This window comes from Drosophila hydei, unplaced genomic scaffold (genome assembly GCF_003285905.1).
Source record: "Drosophila hydei strain 15085-1641.00,03,60 unplaced genomic scaffold, DhydRS2 tig00000320-arrow-arrow-pilon, whole genome shotgun sequence".
NCBI classification, from domain to species: domain Eukaryota; kingdom Metazoa; phylum Arthropoda; class Insecta; order Diptera; family Drosophilidae; genus Drosophila; species Drosophila hydei.
Window position 1 is genome coordinate 26,266 of NW_022045708.1, and position 20,386 is coordinate 46,651.

General features: G+C 38.4%; 2 protein-coding genes across 2 annotated transcripts in view; one reads left to right on the plus strand and one right to left on the minus strand.

Moving 5' to 3' along the window:
- The window catches only part of LOC111598954 (neural cell adhesion molecule 1), a 35,259-nt gene extending 17,186 nt beyond the window's left edge, over window positions 1–18,073 (minus strand). The window contains 10 exon segments of the mRNA XM_030223925.1: window positions 942–1,072; window positions 5,912–6,056; window positions 7,917–8,062; window positions 9,457–9,660; window positions 10,060–10,173; window positions 10,267–10,360; window positions 12,696–12,813; window positions 16,176–16,237; window positions 16,239–16,303; window positions 18,043–18,073. Coding sequence (XP_030079785.1) covers window positions 942–1,072; window positions 5,912–6,056; window positions 7,917–8,062; window positions 9,457–9,660; window positions 10,060–10,173; window positions 10,267–10,360; window positions 12,696–12,813; window positions 16,176–16,237; window positions 16,239–16,303; window positions 18,043–18,073 — 1,110 coding nt within the window.
- A 1,434-nt stretch (window positions 18,074–19,507) lies between these two features.
- Window positions 19,508–20,248, plus strand: LOC115483067 (N-acetylgalactosaminyltransferase 4-like). The gene is made up of 2 exons (XM_030223926.1): window positions 19,508–19,907; window positions 19,969–20,248. Exons 1-2 carry the CDS (start codon window positions 19,582–19,584, stop codon window positions 20,246–20,248), a joined length of 606 nt encoding a protein of 201 aa, XP_030079786.1. The 5' UTR covers window positions 19,508–19,581.
- The last annotated feature ends 138 nt before the right edge of the window (window positions 20,249–20,386 follow it).

Below are 20,386 nucleotides of genomic sequence, written 5' to 3' on the forward strand. Positions count from 1 at the left end.
AAACAAACATAAAGAAAAGATATTTATTGCTTGAAACAAAAATAATATTATTATTATAACGCCAAGGCCTTGCTGTCTGCTGTGCATGGTTAAGAAAATGTTGTCGAAATATTGTCAAAAGAAAATAAACTAATTCGGAGTTTGCATTTCTAGTGACAGAGCGTAGATCTATAGGTGGTATTGCTAAGGTGGTAAATATAAGATCTATAGGTGATATATATACACTTTTCTCCTTGTCCAGTTTCCGTCAGTTCAACTATTTTCAATTAATATATATCATTCACGCAAACGCTCTTTGGCTAGCATTTTCTTAACAGCTTCTGTCATATTTTCGGCAAACGTTTGCAATTTCAATTTGCCTGAGCTGCAGTGAAACAATCGAGGCGAGCTTCAAGTCCATGCCACTGATAAACCATTCAATACTAAAGCAACAGCCAACAACTTGGCTGACTTCATGTCAGTTAGCCGTACGTATGCTCTTTGCTGATTGATTGAGAGGAAGGAAGGCGGCAACTGCAAGTGAGCGACAGCCAAAACGTTGCTAAAATCAATGCCGCAAATCCCAAAACTATTTTACGAAATGAAACGGCATATGGCGGCGTCACTCTTAGCTCCCCGGCCCCACACTACAACCCCCTGTCGACCGTCATTCTTGGTGTGAAATGAATTGAAATGAGCAAATGCAGCAGGGAACAGCAACAGCATCAGTTTCTGCATCAGCGTTGGCATTGGCATCAGCAGCAGTTGCAACGCAACTAGCCAATGCTATTGACACTTAAACAGCAAATGAATGGAGAGCAGCCAAGCAGACAGCCGGGGTCAGAGCACAGAGCACAGGCTGAAGCACGAGCTCGCAAGCACGACCTGAAGCTCAGTTCCTGTTGCCATTGTGTGTTTGGGGTACTTGGGGTTTCAGTTCCAGCTGGCTTGGCGCGACTTACATTATGTAACCACAACAGTTTCCGCCATTGAGGATTCGATTGTACGTGACACTCGAAGTAAACATCGTCGCCTTCCTTGATATCATCCGGTGTCAATGTGGAGCCCAAGCGCAGCGTCACCAATGGAGGATCTGCAAGCAATTATAGAAAGGTATTAGAAGAAAGCTGTAAATTGATAAATGATAAACTGCTGATAAGAGTCAGCAGAGGCTTGGCATAGCTGGATAAGAATTTGATTGATTGATTGAGATGAAAATCTGTTACACTTGAGCTATTTTCAATAGATGTTGCTGCTGTGCATCTAGTGCCCCTTTACTCTGCCACATTCTGCGCAATAAGTCGAGTGATCTATTTGATTTAATAGTGCCTGCAAATATGAGCGATTTGCTGCAACGACAGCAACATCAACAAAGAGTTGTGGCAACAACAGAGCCTAATGGCAACTGGGGACAAGTAACACGGATCGTTTCGCCTGGCCTGTGGCGCTGCTTGCGAACATGTGTTGCCGCTTAAGTCGTTTGAATTTGCTTAACGAGCCACAAACTTTGCGACAAACACAGCACAGGCGAGTAGAGGACCTCAAAAAGGCTGCAACCAGAATGTTGAACGTTGAACGTTGAACATTTGAAGGAAGGACGTGCCACGTGCCAACCTTAATATTGTTGAGTTATTGGCGGCCAAAGCCAAACGGCGCCAGTCAAGAGTTAGACGACGTCGACGACAACGACGATGAGGCCAAAAGTTTGCTCACTTTTGAATGGCCTCGCAAAGTTTACTTTGCGCCCGCCCCTACTCGCCGCGGCGTCATCATCCATGGAAAGGTCTGAGCCCAGGCAGTCGCCTTGCCAATCAGCAAAAGTGCTCGAAAGGGACCCGCTGCAAAAACTCTTTCGTCGAAAGTCGCGACGCCGTATTTCCGCACACATGTTGCAGGCCATTTTTGTGATTATCATTTACCGTTAGCTGCCAGCAAACTGCACAAATAAAAACAGCAGAGAACGAGCCATACAACTTGCCCCAACTCGCCCACTTTTCGGTTTTAGACTATCGATCGAGCGTCTGCTGCGTTTCGAGCCGCCAGCAATTTATGTGCAAATGAAAGTTGCCTTATTATATCATACGAAATGATATATGAGCAGCGCTGCGATTTGGCAATTTTAAGGCTAAGCTACGGCGCTTTTAAAGCCAAAAATTAACTGCAAATGGAATGGAGCTGAGAGTTAAGGGACAACAAAGTTTTGCTTCATTCCCATAAAAATGTTTAAAGCACTTAAATCTGAGCACAAATATATCTGGAATAACAGCTGCAATTAATTTACACCTGGACCAGATTTTTAATATTGCAGCTGTGGCTTGCATAAAGATACACTATTCTACAGATTCTCGAATTGACAAAGCTTCACAAAGGAAAATACTATCTGAAAGTTAAAGCTAAGTTGTATAGTATTTAGATCTTTTAGTAGATTTTCAATTTATTAAATTACTTTTTATCTTAACTTTTTTTTCATATACTTTGTTGCATATAAATAAATTCAACTCATACAAATTATTATCTTTCTTATGCCCATATCTATTCAAATAATTATTTCTATATCTTTTTTCTTTTTAAATTACTATTTATCTTAACTCAAAGCCTGTGTTGTCTAAATTTCTTCTTTTCATATACTTTTTTGTATATAAATAAATTCGTCTCATACTAATTCTTATCTTTCTTATGCCCATATCTATTCAAATAATTATTTCTCAATCTATGCTTACTCTATTAATTTTGTATATATTCCTTTTATAATTTTTATTTTAATATGTATTTTTTTGTGCCTATGCCTAGCACATCCATGGCTTGCTATAACCTTCTACTTGTCTTGTATATTCTATTCCTTATTAATTGCTTTACTTTCCAACGCAATATTTCAAATATTTGATACACATCAATTGCTTCCGTACAAATTGCTTTTAATATCTATTTCTGCTATGCCAATGCTCGTTCTCAAATCCCTCTGCATAGCCATGCTCTCTCCACAGTGGTTCATCAATCATAGCCTGTGCCACATTTGGAGCATAAGTAGAGCAAAAAGTACAGCTGAATATAATTTTGGAGCTCACAGCTTTAAGGCAATCTTGGCTGATTGGCTCGCAGGCTTATATATATATGCACATATATGCATATATGGAGAGATATTTTTATATGTGCGCATATATCATAACTAGAGAGCATAAGCTGGCGTTTCTATTGCTATGCTCTGGCGTGCGTCCACTTTAAAAATATCAACTCGAATTGCAGCATTGAGAAAAATATCGCGATGCTTTCGCTTTTCCAAAATGCGAGGCACGCACACAGCACGAGCGCCAATGTAGCCCAGCCATAAACAACGGTCGAGGGACATGCACACACACACACACACACACATAAATATCTTGTCTGTGTAGTGCGCTCATGGGAATCTCTATGTCTGTGATTGCATTGCATGTTTTGTTGTCCTGCTGCCTTGTTTGCCGGGGCCACATTATAAATTTTAAAACGAGCGTGTCACATACGCACACACAGAGCGCGCGCGCGCACTTACACATAAAGAAAATTATACGTACGGAATGCAGCAACAGCAGCAACCACACTGCCACGCCCACCCCTCTTCAGGCTGGCATAAAGCATGGCAAATGGCCTTGCCAAATGCCGTGCCTAAGAAGCCAAAACGAAGTTGGCATAATAACTCAGGCATGATGCTGAATAGAGATATCGCATAGAAAGGACAACAACAACAGCAAACAGGATAACAACAAGGACATGCCACAACACAACACGACAGCATAAGCAACAAATGCGAAACGATGCGGAACATATTTGCCATGTGAGTTCAAATTAAAAATACGAAACATAAATAATTGAGTTGAAAAACACATAAACGACTCAAAGCTGCTCTATAGACAGTAGAAATTTCTAAGGGAATCAAGTTTGAAGTAAATATATATCTGAGAGATCAGCAAGGCATCATTTCAGGAGAATTAGAAAAATTCTTTATGAATTCTCAAACGTTTTTACCAGCCAAACTATCACTCAAACTTGATTGAAATAAATCAAAATTAAATTATAATAATTAATATACAAAAAAACTGTTTCAAAAATATTTTATATAACTATTTTCCTTAGTATATAATACATAGGAAAATTTCAAGCTTCGTTTGAGCACATCATTTAAGCTACAGTCGAGCTGATTAAGACTTAAATCGAGACTATAAAAATGCATTATCATTTTATAGGAACACTTTTTTAAGACATAATCAAATGACTGTAGGGTATTACATGTGCTCAAATTAAAAAGCATAATTTATATATGCATATATTTTACTTGCTTTAAAAATCAAGCGTTTGCCTTGTGTGTCTCTGGGTGTGTGCGTGTGTGGGTGTGTGTTTATTTATATATGAATATGCTGTCGTACGTGCTGATCATAAACTTTATTTGCGTCAATGTTACGAACGGCATTGCCTAAAAGGCGAAAAAGCAACAACAACAACAACAAAAACAAACAAATAAAAAATAATTTTCTAAAATATAAAATGCGAAGCCAAGAAGTATGTGTGGCGCATAAAAAATATAATAATATCACCTTATACATATATTAAATATATATATATATGTTTTGCTTGATATCAGGCCTAAACAGCAACATGTTTTTCTTGCTATGTATTTTCTTCTTTTCTTTGCGACGTCAGCAGATTGCAGTAAAAATTTAATATTTGAGCAAGTGAAAAGCAAAGAAACAACATTACGTGATGTGCCGCACACACACACATGGGAGTGTGCGTGTGTTTGTGTTTGTGTGTGTGCACACAACGTACACACAGTCGAAATAATAAAATACAACGCGACGTATACGTAACGCAAACTCAAACACAACTCCGACTTTGGCACTTTACGATGTCCGCAGTGCTTACTTTGGCGTCTATTGACCTATTGACTGCGCAATTTGGGCCAACAGCATGTTTGGCAGTTTGTTAATCTTTAACTACGATCTTTATAGATTTTGCTTTGATTTTTGAGTCGAAGCATTACGCAGCTTAAAGATCGGCCTTGTCAAGTATTCAATATCTAAATTTTCAACTGGGTAAAGTATTCTCAACTCTGCTTCTTTTCCTCGGCTAAAAGCACATCTATTCAAAAGCTGAACTTGTATTTAGAAATGGTCTGTAGTCTATGCTTTACTGTGAACTGAACTTATCTTTATCATATGATATAGAACCCTATATTACATAACTCAATCTCAAGAGATAATCTAGTGCACGTAAACATATCCTAGCCCCAGCTTGCCTGACCAAACTTGACCTAACGAAATCAATATGCTACTCCAGCCTAGCCTAAGCTGACCTAAGTTAACGCCCACCCTTAACCCAGCTCAACCTACCCTAACCCAGCAGAACCCAACCTAGCCATAGCTCCCACAACATTTCCATTGCCATTAACAGCGCCTGATTAGAACTAGAAAATCATCTTAGCCTGGGCAAAACATTTGCTTTGATATGATTTTTCTTTGGGGATATTTGAATTTTGTTTTGGAGTAGCATAGCGGGGGTATGAGTACGTAAAGTCCTTCATTTAATTTAAGCGCCTGCCATACATTTTGTTAGCCCACATATTTCATTTGGGGCGCTGAAATGCTCTCCGCGAGCGGTTTGTATGTGCAAAGGTATGGAGTGGCAGTGGGAGCTGGGGCTGTTTTTTTGGGTGGTAACGTGGCGGCTGCCTTCTGGCCCATGGCAAATTATTCACAATTTGTCATTTGTCTTTGATTTATTTGCATTTTAAAGGCTTTCAACGGCGTCGACGACGACGTAATAAATTTTAGCTGGCTGTCTACCTTTCTGCTAGCTGTCGGCAAATGCTTACTTTTTTTCGTTACTTTCAGCGTACACAGTATATAAGTATATATGTATATATATATATATTTTAGACTTAAACACAATTTGTAATACTTACAAACGACATTCAATTTCCACATGGTCTCCAAATAGAGGCCGTTCACATTTGGATTTTCCGCACGGCATGTTATCGATTTGCCATCGTCGTCTGTGGTGGGCACAAAGCTCAGCTCGGAGCGTGTCGAGTTCTTTGATATGTCGTCCTGCAAAATGTGTTTTCGCATTAATTAAGTTTCGGCCTTAGAGCAAAAGAGAGAGAGCAGCGAGTGTGGAATCCCCTTTACACCAAAAAAATGTCCTAAGGCGTTCAGTTCATTGTTTTCTTTGTGTGTGTGTTTTTTTTTTTTTGCAAATTTGTCGAAATATTTTATGTTTGCAATTTAAAATTTATTGCTGTATACTTTGGGTTTTATGTGCCTTGTGTGGGTATTATAAATTTTATAGCGCCAAGCAACAGCAACAACACATAATTAGTTGTGCTGTTGTAGTCGTTATTCTTGCTGTTAGTTGAACAGGTCATAAAATTGTTCGTTTTTAAACGTGCCTGCATGGGCGGGTGTCTCCCCCTGGCGGCCAGACACCGAAACTTGCTAAACGACTGCAAAAGGCGTGAAATATGCACATACAACTACATGCCAAAGTAAGTGGGGGGCTGTTGTAGTGGCACGTTTTTTGCAGTTGCTTCTTCAGAAGGTGTTAATAGCTGAACCGTTAGCGAAATAAATGGCCAACATAAAAAACTAAAAGTTTAGAGTTAGAAATATTTAAAATATATATAAATAATAGTAGAATAAGATAATAGAATAATAATAATATAATAATAATTGAATTAACTCAAATGCCTGCCCTATTTATCAATAAGTTTTGGAAAATAGTTTAACCTAGTTATAAACTTTGGCTATTTTGTAGCAATGCATAGAACATGTTTTGGGCCAACGTTCGGACTATCTAATTAGCTGCAATTCGTATCGAACGACTCGATTGTCGGCTAAGTCGTTGGCCCCGAAACGTTGATTAATGTCGTGCTCCATATGAAGTTGCTAGACTTTAGTTTTATGCTATGTCTGGCACACTCAGAGAGTGAGGGAGGCATACACATAAAAGCCACCCACATCGTCCACACATTAGAGTGGAAACTAAGGCACCAAAAGGCATGTAGCAAAAGCATGTCCAGTACATTGACTGTTCCCCCGACTCTCGCTGTCTCCCTGTGTCTGTGTGTGTGTGTGTCGGTCTGTCTGGCTGCCGTAGACTAGAGGGCGGCCTTTTGCCGCATTACGGCAACTTTATGCCACGTGAAAAACTAGTGAAAAACATTTCCGGCCTTTAAAGGAGTGCAGCTGCAAACGGCAAAGCAATCAGCGCTGGTATGCATAAACGAGTATGCATATAAGGCGGACAGACATGGACATAAACAACAACTGTTTTTGGCAGGGGCGGGCGGAAGGGGCGGCGTTGGGGTAAGTCAACAGCGGAGCGGCACAAAAATGAATTGCAACAAAATTGCGCTAAAACTCCCATAAATTTGTCCAAAGTTGAAACAAAAAAGGCAAAACAAAGGCAGCAGCAACAACAACGAATGAAAATGGCAAAAGGAAAAGCGTAGCAAATAAAATGAAAAACCAAAGGATTGCGGGTGCCGGGCGGGGCGGGGCGTGGCGTGGCAGTGGCAGTGGGCGACGGGGAGGCGTTGCTGCACGTTGTGTATTGTGGAGTTTATATCACATTATCTGTGTTTATTCTAACGGTGAGTGCGGAGCGCGGCGAGTGTGAGCCACGCCCAGGGACAACAAGTGGGTGTTGCGCCCCCTTTTTCCAAGAGTTACGAGCTGCAGTGTGGCTGTGCCTGTGTGTGTGTGTGGGTGTGGGTGTGTGTATGTGACTGTGGCTTGCCTATGCAAATACAATAACTTACCGTGAGTCAGTCAACAGCCCCTTTAGTAACCCTTGGCAGTGGCTACACCACAAGTGTTGGCCAAGCTACGCCAATTGCGGTCGGGTGCGAGTCAAGCCTACGCTCCCCTATACCTTAACTCAATGCCAATCGCCCACCCGCTACTCACCTTTGTGCGTCGCAATTGACGTTTTCCCTTGTACCAGGTGATGATGGCATTCGGACGTGAACCGGACGATTCACAGGTAACTTCATAGCGTCGATCGGCAATCATTGAACTGGGCGGCTCCAGAATTTTTACGGTTAATGGTTTTACTGTGAACAAAAAGTTCATAATTTATATAATGGCATTTAAACCAACTACGATAAATTGCTATTGATAGAAGAGTGTGTGGGATATCTCTAGCATTGATCTCAGAACTTCTAACATATAAATTAGCAGTAGATATTATCCCAAGGCTATTCTGAACATTCTCTCTGAACATTTCTTCAACTTGTAATTATAAGCTCTCGCTTCTTTGACCTATTGCACCTGTTTATAGCATGTCAGGTTTATATAAATAATCTAGAGCTTTAACAATTTGTATCTACTCCACGTACGATAGCATCTAAGAGCCGTCTCAACTCAAGTGCCGACTACATACCTGCTCTCGCACCTCTGCATGCCTAATGGCCAGCACGAGTGCAGCAGAAAATAGAGCGAGGTTAATGCTAGGTCTAACGCCCCTTCATTCATTCATTTCTGTACTGTAAACGTGGTAATTATTTAATGGCTACTTGGACGGCGCATGGGCAATATTCAACTTGTTCCTTGTTTATGTTGCGTTACAATCGTGAAGTCATGAAATATATTGCATTGGATTTGTTTATGTTTACACAAGCTGTTGACCGAATGCTCTGGAAATAATTAAGAGCGTTCGCCTTGATCAATAATATTTTCATTTGTCTAATTGAATTGTTAGTTGCAAGGGCTAAGATTCCAGTGAAACTGTTAATGTGTTTGACCTGCTTAGAAAATATATAAAATTTGATTTTTACTGAACTATTGATATAAATATATCTGAGTAATTTATCTATATTATTTTTCTCTTAATTAACTAAATTAGTCTTACTTTTCTGCTTTACTTTTATTTGTCTAATTAAATTATTAAATTAATGTATTTGACCTGCAGATAAAATTTATTCTTTACTGAAATATTGATATAAATATATCTGAGTAATTTATCTATATTAATTTTCCTGTTAATTAGTCTCCCTTTTCTGCTTTACTTTCATTTGTCAAATTAACTTGTTAATTGCAAAGGTTAAGATTCAACTAAAACAGTTCAATTAATGTATTTGACCTACTTAGAATATATATAAAATTTGATCTTTACTGAAATATTGATATAAATATATCTGAATAATATATCTATATTAATTTTCCCCTTAATTAGTCTCCCTTTTCTGCTTTACTTTCATTTGTCAAATTAACTTGTTAATTGCAAAAGGTTAAGATTCAACTAAAACAGTTCAGTTAATGTATTTGACCTGCATATAAAATTTGATCTTTACTGAACTATTGAAATAAATATATCGAAGTAATTTATCCATCTTTCTTTTCAGCTTAATTAATCGTACTTTTCCGCTTTACTTTTCTTTTGTTTTGGGTCAGCTGTGTGCAGCGAACTGTATCTAGGCGCTAGGAATTTTGAGTGTAGTCCACTTACGATGCATATCCAGTATGAAGCTCTTTTCCTTGGGCTTATCTAATTGCGTATTCAATGCCTGACATGTGAATACGGAATTCAAATCGTTGCGCTGCACCGATGGCCACAACAGTCGATTCTCGATAACATCGCCGGAATTGTGCTCGTTTTGATTGTCGACAAGTAGTCCATTTACGAGCCAGCGGACCTGCGGTTGCGGTCGACCTATCAAATCGAGTCGAAAGAGACGAAAGGAAAACACAATTGTATATACACATATATAGAGGCAGCGTATAGGGAGCGCAAATTAAAAAGTCAAGTTTTGGCAGGGCTAAAATAAAGAGAGAGAAAATGGCGCAAAGAAAAACGAAAGCTAAGCAAAAGCAAACTTTGTGATATTTTCATTTTCGGTCAAAGTGCGGCTTGAGGATTTTTTCAGTTATTTTTCTTCTTTTTTTTTTTTTTTTTGCCAAAGCTTTTAAGGAAATTAACAGGAAATTGTCTAGCCGGTCGAGCGGATATACTCATGTGTGTGTGTGAGGCAGAGCAACCAAAAAAGTATAAAGAAATAGGAGGCGTGTCCATTGGCAATGGGGTTAAGCAAGGATAGTTGGGCTTACTTACCGCCCACCACACGACAAGTGATAACAATATCATCGCCCTCCTGCTTGGGACCCAATTGTGTGCCATTCTGTTGACGACCCCAACGGTCCAGTATGATGGGCTGCTCCGGAAGTACTAAAAACAACGGCAACAATTGATAGGTAGATAGGTATGTCATATAGTGTGTGTGTGTGTGTGTGTCGGTGTGTGTGCATTTTAGATACTCACTTATTACAGACAAATTGAAACGGAAGCTTTGTGTTTGAGCTGTGCGAAAATCGACACGACAACGGTAAATGCCTTGATCATGCCTTTTGACATCCTGCAAAATTTCATACGATAAATTAATATACACGTGTGTATATGTGTGTGTGTGTGTGTGAATGTGAAAGGAAACAGCTGATTAGCATACACACACACTCTTACGCCTACACGACGGCACACCTGCTCACCCACATAACACAGTTGTTTCTGCTTGCAGCCATGTAATTTTCAATTATTTCATGTCACCCAAGTCGCAGGACTCTGTGGTCTGTGCCATGCCAACTTCAGATATACATCGTAAGCCTTAGTCCTGGCTAAGCGTTCAAATTGCCAACTAGTTCTCTCAGTTCACTTAATTATGGCTGAGCAGCTCAGTCAATGAATGGTTTCAATTCAGCCTGTGTGCTTATAACAAATGAACTAGTTCCGCAGAGCAGTGCATTGTTAGTTCTAGTTCATTGTTATTTACAAACTAACAGGTATTTACTACAAGTCTGTTTAGAGCAGGGCACTCGTTCGTTTTTATCGTAACGTTACTTAATGTTTAGTTAAACTCTATAAGACAAGTTGTGCTTGCTCAATGAACTAGTGCTTTTGACATGTAACTAGTTGTAGCATCTTAATGCATAAATAAATAAAGCTTTTATAGCACAAATGCTGAAAGAACTGGTGCTTCAGGCTGGTTCTTTTGGCTTATTGAGCAGCAAAGCTCTTTTGCGCAAATGCTAAATATAGAAATTGAACTAGTTCTTTTTTCTTGACTAGTTCATTTGTAATTTAGCTATATGTGCTCTCAGAATAATAACTACTTTGCTGTTGGGACATCTTTAGATGAGTTACTACTAAATTAACTGAGCTAACTAAGGGTTTTAGACTTGTTCTAATTCGTGACTTTTGTTTACTAAATATAATGTATGTGTCTCAGAGGTAGCTGCTTGAGTTCTGCCTCTTTGGAGTCTTCACAATAATATAAAATTAATTTAATAAATTATTATTGAAATTAAAAATCCCGATTCAATGCTAATTTATAATCGACCTACTCTCTGCTCCCACTGTTCATTGATAAAATCAAACGTATTGCATATGCTAGAGTGGATGTATTCTCTAACTACTTGTTTGTAATTTATAGTCATCCTGGCGTTAGGTTAATTTCCCGGCAATTGAGTGGCAATTAAAATTCATTTATAAAGTCAACTCCTCATCCAGATGCCAACCATTTGTCGCACATAATTCATGGGACTATTTGAGTTATATATGCATATATATATATATATATGTATATATAACATACATATATGATTTTCTGTTCTATCTTGCTGCAACCGCGAATGGCAAATTTATAGAGGAATCCTTCAGGCTGCCATTTCGTGTGCATTTCACATTCATTTTCAACTCCCTGTGTGTGCGTGTGTGAACATGCAGCTCGTTAGCCTTCCCAGCAGGTTGTCTTAAGCCAGGAATTGTCCAAGGATTCCAACAGCCAGGAACCCGAACCCAAGTCAAGTTGGCCTTTAAAAGTCAACGGTTTGTGGCGCAAAGACATGCTGAGGCGTTAGTTCAAGTAGCTGCCACACACAGCGTGTCTCTGGTATGTCTCTGTGTGTGTGTGTGTGTGTCTATATGCATTGCATGACAATAACGGTAAATCAAGTTATCTGTAAACATGCAAGACATTAATAAACATTTCGCGTGCGCGAGGCAATTTAACAACTTTTGATATCTAAATTTGTTTTCGCATTGCCTCAGCCGCAGTCGTCGTCGCCGGCGCAGCCAGCGTCGCAGTCGCAGCTTTCTAACGTTATTTGGCATTCCATTCCGCCATTTTGCCCATTTGCAAAATGTTCGGTACATCCGCTTGCTGTTATTCGCGCTGACTTAATTCTTAACACGCATTCGCAATGCCAATTGCCATTTGCAGATTTTCCAAATTGGAAAGCCCTTTTCAAATGCTATGGAACAACTAACTGAATTCGATGGGAAAAAGCTTCCCTTCAATTAGGCCACAATATGCACTGAATATTTGGTTAACTTTTAGTTAGGAATGCATTAAAAAATACTCTTATTATATATAATATAAAAAACGATATTATATTATGACTTCCTTCTGTGATTTCTACTGCTTACACAGCATATTCTATCGCAGTTTTAAGATCTGTACAGGGCATATTCTAGTCTATCATCCTAACTACTCTACACTTAGTTTTCCTACTACGCATTTCAAGCTAAATGTTTGTTTTGCAAAGTTAATGTGTTGCACTTTGGACCATTTCTCAAATACACTCAAATTGTATGGAATATTTGAAAAATTCATTAAGGTCGCAATCGTATTTTTTCACTCACACAAAAAGGTAAAAAGCAACCGTGAGTTGCCGGTTAACCGAGGCGAATCTTACCTTAATTTCCAATGTGGCTGGCTGCGATTCAAAATGAAATTTGGCACGTGAACCGAACACCTCCGGAGCTGACCAATGTCTGGGCTGCTCAATGGCCATACTATCGCGCACATCGAAGCTGCAAAAAGAAGCGAGAGGAAGGGAAAATCATTATTATTATCACGCTGGAACGTAAATATTTTAGTTGAGACAAAATGAAGTCAATTTGATATAAACTCTGGAATTCACAGCAGTATACACAGTATATATATATATATATATATATATATATATATATATATATATATATTTGATGTGTGTGTGTGTATATGCAGCTCGAACTCTTGTTTTTATATGTTTAATTGAATTTTGTTATTCTCATTTTGAGAATTGTGCGCGCCAAAAATTAGCCTCATTTATTTCTAACCTGCTCATTAGAGAGTAATAGAAACACAGAGAGAGAGAGAGGGATAGGTAGAGAGAGAGAGAGAAAAGAAGCGGATGATGCTCGTGCCACGGGCTGGCTGCCAAAATAGAATTTATGGGCCCGCAGATAAAAATTTTTTCAATTTGCTTCCTCTTGCTGCTGCATTAAATGCGCCAATTCTTACCTAGGCTAAAACAGCACCAGCAGCAGCATAGAGAAGGCCATAACACTTAAGACCTGGCCAAATGCTGAGCGCTGCAGTTTCATTCGAAATGGCCATAAACCTGCCTCGCATTTGAGCTTTGCGCTATGGAACTTTATGCAGCCATAAATATTTGCATGAATCTCATTTGCAAACAAACAATCGATAAATTTATATATATTTATATATATCATATATATGTGTAATTTATGTGTATATATATTCCCAATTAGCTTAGCAAATGCAAGTTAATTTTGTTCGTTTTTTTTCAGTATGTTAACGTACTAAATTCTTTGCATATTAAAATTAAAGTTTCATAATTTTAGACAGATTCTTCGCTCTCTCTTTGATTTAAACAAATTTACTAAGTTTTGAGTTTTTTTCTGTGTATTTTGTGTTTTATATACGCTTTAAATATTTCATCAAATAAAATAAAAAAAATTTGCTCTGTTTTAAAACCACAAAAAAAAAACCAAATTAAATATAACATATAAAAATATAATGTTTAATTTTAAGAGGTACTGTGTAGCTAGCTGCCATTTAATATAAAAACTTTATAAGCTCTTAAATTATTTAAGCTTTTTAAAAATATTTAAAATATTGTCCAAGCTATAAAAATTCTAATCACCTTTTAAACATTTTAGTTTGACATTTATTTTAGCAATTTATTTTAGTCTAATTTCTACTTTCACTTCTTTGCGAGCCTATTCCAAGTTTTAGTCTTATAAATAAAATATGTTTTGTTAATAAAAAATTAAATTAACTATTTAATCATATTTATTGTATTTATACTATAATATAGTATTGTTCTAACTATTCTATACTTATTTATATTCATTAATACAAAAAGCATACACTTCAAAAATAAATTTTCGCTATATTCCTAAATCATATCTGATAATTGTTTTTGTTTTTAAATTTATGACAACAGTTGTTAGCCGAGTTGCGTAGCCAAGCTACGACAATGAGTACCAGAAAAGGGAAAGTCAAGTATTGTGGAGGTTAATTGCGTTTGTTGTTGTTTCTGCTGCTGTTGTTGCTGCTGTTGCTGCTGCTGCTGTTATTGTAGCAGCCACTTTTTGAGAGCCTCTGCGGCAAGTGGGCCGTTAAGCGCACTTTTGTATGCAACACGCAATAATTTATGCGGGCAGCCAACGACGGCGCTGACGTCGACGGCGACAGTGCAAAATGCAACAACTTAATTGCTGCGTGCCAAGCGGGCAGCAGTTCAAGTAAAAGCAACAGCGAGCGAGCAAGAGAGAGGGCGAGATGCCAGCAGAATGACTTAGTGTGAAAGCGAGAGCCACGTTAACCCAATTTTGTTGCATTTGCCTTCAGTTTCTTCATTTTTTTCTTCTGTTGCTTGCTGCCATTTTAATTAAAAACTAAAAAAATAATATTAAAAAAAAACGAAAATGCGGCTAAAGAGAGTGAAGCGTGCTGTGGGAATTCTATGGGTCCTAAGCTTAATAACTGCTCTTGGGGGCCTATGCTGCAAATGTTTATGACCAAATAATATGCTACGTGAACCCAAGCAAATTGAGTGTAATGAAAATGCTCAGAAAATAAAATTTAAATGCACTGTGGATGTGATTTTGACTGGAGAGAGTCCTAAGTTAACGAGAAGTTAATTACGTAGATTCAATCGTTTTAGAAGAAGACCAACTGCGAGACATAGGTCGTCTTCTAAGGCCTTGATATTATTTATTGCTCAAGTATTGATATTATTTCATTTACTATTCTGTCTCTAATCAATATCAATATATATATATAAAGACTGTATTAAATGGAAGCTAAGCATCCTCATCTATAACAGTAATTTATATATTTCTACAAATGTCAAGCCCTCTCCAAAGTCCCTTCTTGTGGCTTCCAAATTTTGTCTACATTTTGTAAACTTTTAGCAAATATTTGAACTACTTGTGCCACTGCTCGTGGCCAAGTCAAAAGTTCGCTTAGTATTCCTAGAGCTAGATATGGCACTTAAATATTGCATTTGACAGCCAAAAGGCGCAACGTGGCGTGAAAATGTCGTGAATGCAATTAGTAGACCAACTGCAGGGAGTGGGCCAGCTCGACCTATGCACTTTCACATAGAGTTCTTTATGAACTGCCTGATTGTTGCTGGCCAGGCAACAGCAACAACAACAGCAGCAGCAGCAAATAGCAACAAGAATTTGAAATAGCCACAAGCTTAGCAACAGCTTAACAATAATGCCAAAATCCATATAAAAGAAGTTCAACGTCATTTATTCACATAATTCTTGTGGCTTTACGTCTGAGGTTAATTAGGAAATTAGGTAAATATAATTAAGTTAATTTACTGTGCGCTTTGTGACAACAAAAACACACACACAGACACACGCTTACGCACAAAAGTTAAATCACATATCCAGAGACCAAAGGCCACTTATCAGCTGCCAGGCAGCAGGTGCAAAAAATAAACAGCTTAAGTTTAATTACACTAAATGCGCCTGTTCGACGCGGCAATACCCTGGAATGTGTGGGCGATATAAGTAGAGACCTGACTTCGAGTCTAGGTAAGAAACTCACACTAATTGTGACAGCTACTAAATCATATTAAATTTCACTAACTTTGTTTGCCACACTGATATGCCCATTTGCCAAAAATTGTACAGGGCATAACAGAAAATTACTGTAGCATACTTTTGTGCGATGCGGGGGCCGCACGGTTTAAAGGCAGCTGCTCTCGAGGCTCGTTTGCATTTAATTAAATGCTTATAAACACACACACACAGAGACTGAGGCAGACAATAAGCCAAATGAGGCGGGCATACACATAAACAAGGAGAAAGAGCAAGGAGAGAGAGAGAGCGAGAGAGCGTATGTATGTGTGTGGAATAGTACTCACCTATATAGAGGTATGCCCGCATTATCACGAAACCATAAGACCATATAAACATCATGCAGGGGGCTCGGCAATGGGGCAGGGCAGCGACACAGATTTGCCCTCGACGGCATCAATGTCCTTCGTTTTCACTGTGCCGATTGTGGTTTGTGGATGTGGTTGGCATTAGTTGTTGTTGTTGTTGGCACAAAGTCGCCGCCATTTTATTTTTGGTGGCGATGCGGTGGGGTCAGGCAAATTATGTTGTCACGGTTTTTTTGCCGGTTTGGTCAGCATCGTCGTCGTAGTCGTAGTATGAAAATAGAAAATAAATGCGTAAAATTTGTTAATTAAATGTTCGTTCCCTTTTTAGCATGCGTGGCTGCACGCCCACATATACACGCAGATATATAGAGGTTGATTCTGCGTCTGGGGCTTTTAGCAATTAAATGTTGATGCCAGCTTAATTTCTACGTAATTACAAACGCGTAAATTTATATGAGCCCCGCGCTTTATTTATTTATAATGCATGTGCAAATGCCTGGGAAATACTTTTGGAGCCATGGCCACCTAATGCAACAACTTTCAGCAAGGCCAAACGCGCAAAATCTGCTTGCTAATGAAACAAAATGTTAAGCTTTAACAAAATCAGTTAGTAAACAATTATATTATTATTATTTAGCTCGACATTAGTTGTGTTTCTAATTGTTAGACATAAACTTTTTAGTGCTTTGTGTTTGACTAAAAGCCACGAAAAATTGGATAAAAAGTATTTTTATATTTATTATTAAATAAGTAACTGGAAATCCAACAAACTGTACTTAAAGATAAATTTCAGTTCCTGCATCAATTTACAGCTAAATTTGTGAAGCATTTGGTAATGAAAATCTGCTGAGTTTATTGAATTATTTTTTGGCTAATATAGGAAAGCTTGAAGCAGATGAACGATCATTTGTTACTTTCTATATTACTTTTTCTATACTAATTTAAATAAATATTGTAATTATTTTATCATTTCATATTGAGTGAAAAACAAAAATAAACCAAAATTTAACAAATTTTAAAATTTTATCACATATTTTGCAGCTTAATATATATATATATATTTTTTAAATACTTATTATCCAGTTTTAATCTGAATGAAATATCTATGCACCATAAAACTAGAGAGAACATTTTAGGAAAAGCGAGGAGGTTATGCATTGCTTTAACAGTTTCAATAAAGTATCGACAGCTTCGAGTAAAAAGCAGCAGCAAGTTACATTTTTCAATTTTCTAATTAATTTTTAATACTCTAATTCTCTTGCAAAACAGCTTAATTTAATTAAAATTCTCATAACATAAAGACTATTAGTAATTGGTACTTGATTATTATTATTTCAATAATGCATACATCGATTGCAATCAGCGTGTTGATAACAGCAGTTGGCAATTTGATAGCAAACGGCGAGTGCCAGATAACGCAACAGGTTGACAGATGTTGTTCGTGATAAGCAATGACAATAATTAAAAGATAAGCAAGCATAAATGCTCAACATTGTCAAATATCTAAATATATACGCTATTAGACGCAGCTGTATTTGTACTAATTAATTTCTGCCTTCTAATATTTTAATTAAATTATTAGCCAATTATTGTAGAAATTTTACATAAAGTATCTTTTATCTAACTGTAAACTTATATACATGTATCTGTTACATTTATATATATATATATTCTCCTGCACATTGTTATCTGCCGCCAAAATGTTTATAAAATTTACAATATTTGGCTTTTATTGCTTTGCTGCGCTTTTAGCCGCGACAAACATTTTGGCAGTTGAACCAGCCAAAAGCAGAAGCTCAACTGAAAACCCAACAACCAGCAGCCGCAGCTGTCAAATGCGGCCAACTGGCGCAGTTGTATTTGTTGCTCTTCTGCATGCCCTACAATGGGGCATATCGAATGCCTAATGCAATTCGTAACAGCTTGGAATTCTATGAACTTATTCAGATATATTTCAATTTTAAATGTGCTTAAGAATATCATTTTTTAAAGCATATATCTTTTTTATTTGTCATATGATTAGAGCATTAGATATTCGCTAACTCGTTTCATTTTTTTGCTTTATTGTTGTTGCTTTTATTATCGCACATCAGCTTTCATATCAAGAATATGGATACACAGTATTTTGCACACCCATATGTGTACCAATACATATATATATATATATATATATTTATTCGTGTACAAATATGTCCGCTTTGAAAATATTTCACATGGTATGAAAGCAAAGGCCATAAAAATGTAAAAAAGCCCAACTCTGCTCCACCTACTAACTGGTGTTTCACACGGCAACGTTTTTGGCATTGACTTTATGTGTGTAATATGAAAAAATGTCATTTTATTGCCACAGTGCGTCGAAATTTTGTGAGAATTTATTGCGAATACGCCGCGTTGTACAATAAATATGCGTTTAAATGCGAAACCATATATGTATGTATGTGTGTTAGTGTATTTGCTTAGAACTGTTGGCACAGTGGTGTAGACAACAGCTGCCATTGAGCTAAAAACGCCAGAATGTAAACTGTGTGCAACATCTGCTACATAATGTATAAACATTGATCATATCGAGCCTACAAAATGATTAAAATAAATTATTATTAACCATAAAACTGGCTGCAACAGCTCAACAAGGCGGGCTGCTTGGCGAAATCTACTCTTCCAGTAAATGAAGATTGCAATTTGAAAGCCAGAGAAAGAAAAGAAAAGAAAAATAAAAAGAATTATATAATGTAAGAAGCGAAAAAGCTAACTACCATATCTTTTCTTGCAGTGTAGTTGACGTTATCAGCGCTTCAAATTTATTTGATAACTTCAAATTAGTTCCGCCAGATGGCGACATCGTAAAAGCGCTCGTATCGTTCTCGAAACAGGTGAGTGGAAGTTGAAAGTAGTTGGCAGCTGGTTTACAGTTAGTTGGGCCTTGGCACGAGAACTAAGAGATAGCTCTCTGATTGATATTGAAGAATGATGTTCAAGCGGGGCAAAATTAAGTTACCTTACACCTTATCAGACAACAAAAAAAAAACAAAAGAAAAAGAAAAAACAAAATGAGATACAAAAAGTTGCAATTAGATTAATGGACATCCATGCCACGCAGTTGCAGTTGACTCAATGTGCTCGGCCGTTCGGGCATGAAACCATTCTGTAACGAAGACTCACAGCTGCAAAACGTATTGGCCATGGCCATAAAGAAGCGCCAGGTGAAGCGCCTGATGCGCAAGTTCATCTTTCTCATAATGATCATCGCGTTCATCTCGCTGCTGACCACAGTGATTGTGGAGAAGCGTCTGGGCAAAGCGAGCCATCGGACGAGGTGGACGAAAGTAATTTGGATCCAAACGGAGATCCGATAACGCCGCAATTTCGTGCTGCCCATGTGGAGCCGATGCGTCGACAGGCCCGCCCACCGTTTCAGGATCGGAATTCTGTGCGTGATCCTGAGCCGGACCAGCAAGTGGAGCACCCCCAGCCAGAGGTACTGAAAATGTTTACGCTGCCAACGCCGCTGGGCGAGCGTAGGGACTGGCACGATTACAAGGCAATGGAAGCGGACAAAGCACGCATCGGCATGGGCGAACACGGACAGCCAGCCACCATTGATCCCTCGGAAAGAGACCTGGAACAGCAGGAATACCGCAGGAATGGCTTCAATGGCTACCTCTCCGACAGAATCTCGGTGAATCGCTCAGTGCCAGATGTGCGAAAAGAGGCGTAAGCGTAGCTCATATTAATTGCCGCATCAGTTGCTCACAATTTGTGCTCTCTTTGACAGTTGCAAGTCGCGCAAATATCTGGCCAAGCTGCCCAATGTCAGTGTCATCTTCATTTTCTACAACGAACACTTTCAGACGCTTCTGCGCTCCGTTTACAGCATCGTCAATCGCACGCCTCCCGAGCTGCTTAAGCAAATTGTGCTCGTGGACGATGGCAGTGAGTGGGAGACGCTTAAGCAACAATTGGATGACTATGTCGCTCTACAGTGGCCCGATTTAGTTGACGTGGTGCAATCCCGAGCGACGTGGCCTGATTGGAGCACGTCTAGCGGGCGCTAAGGTTGCCACCGGCGAGGTTATGGTCTTCTTTGACTCGCACATTGAAGTCAATTATAATTGGGTAAGTTCAGCCAATCAAAGAGAGTTGACTATGAAGGAGTAAGCAAGAGATCTGGGAATGTCGAAGAATAAACTGAA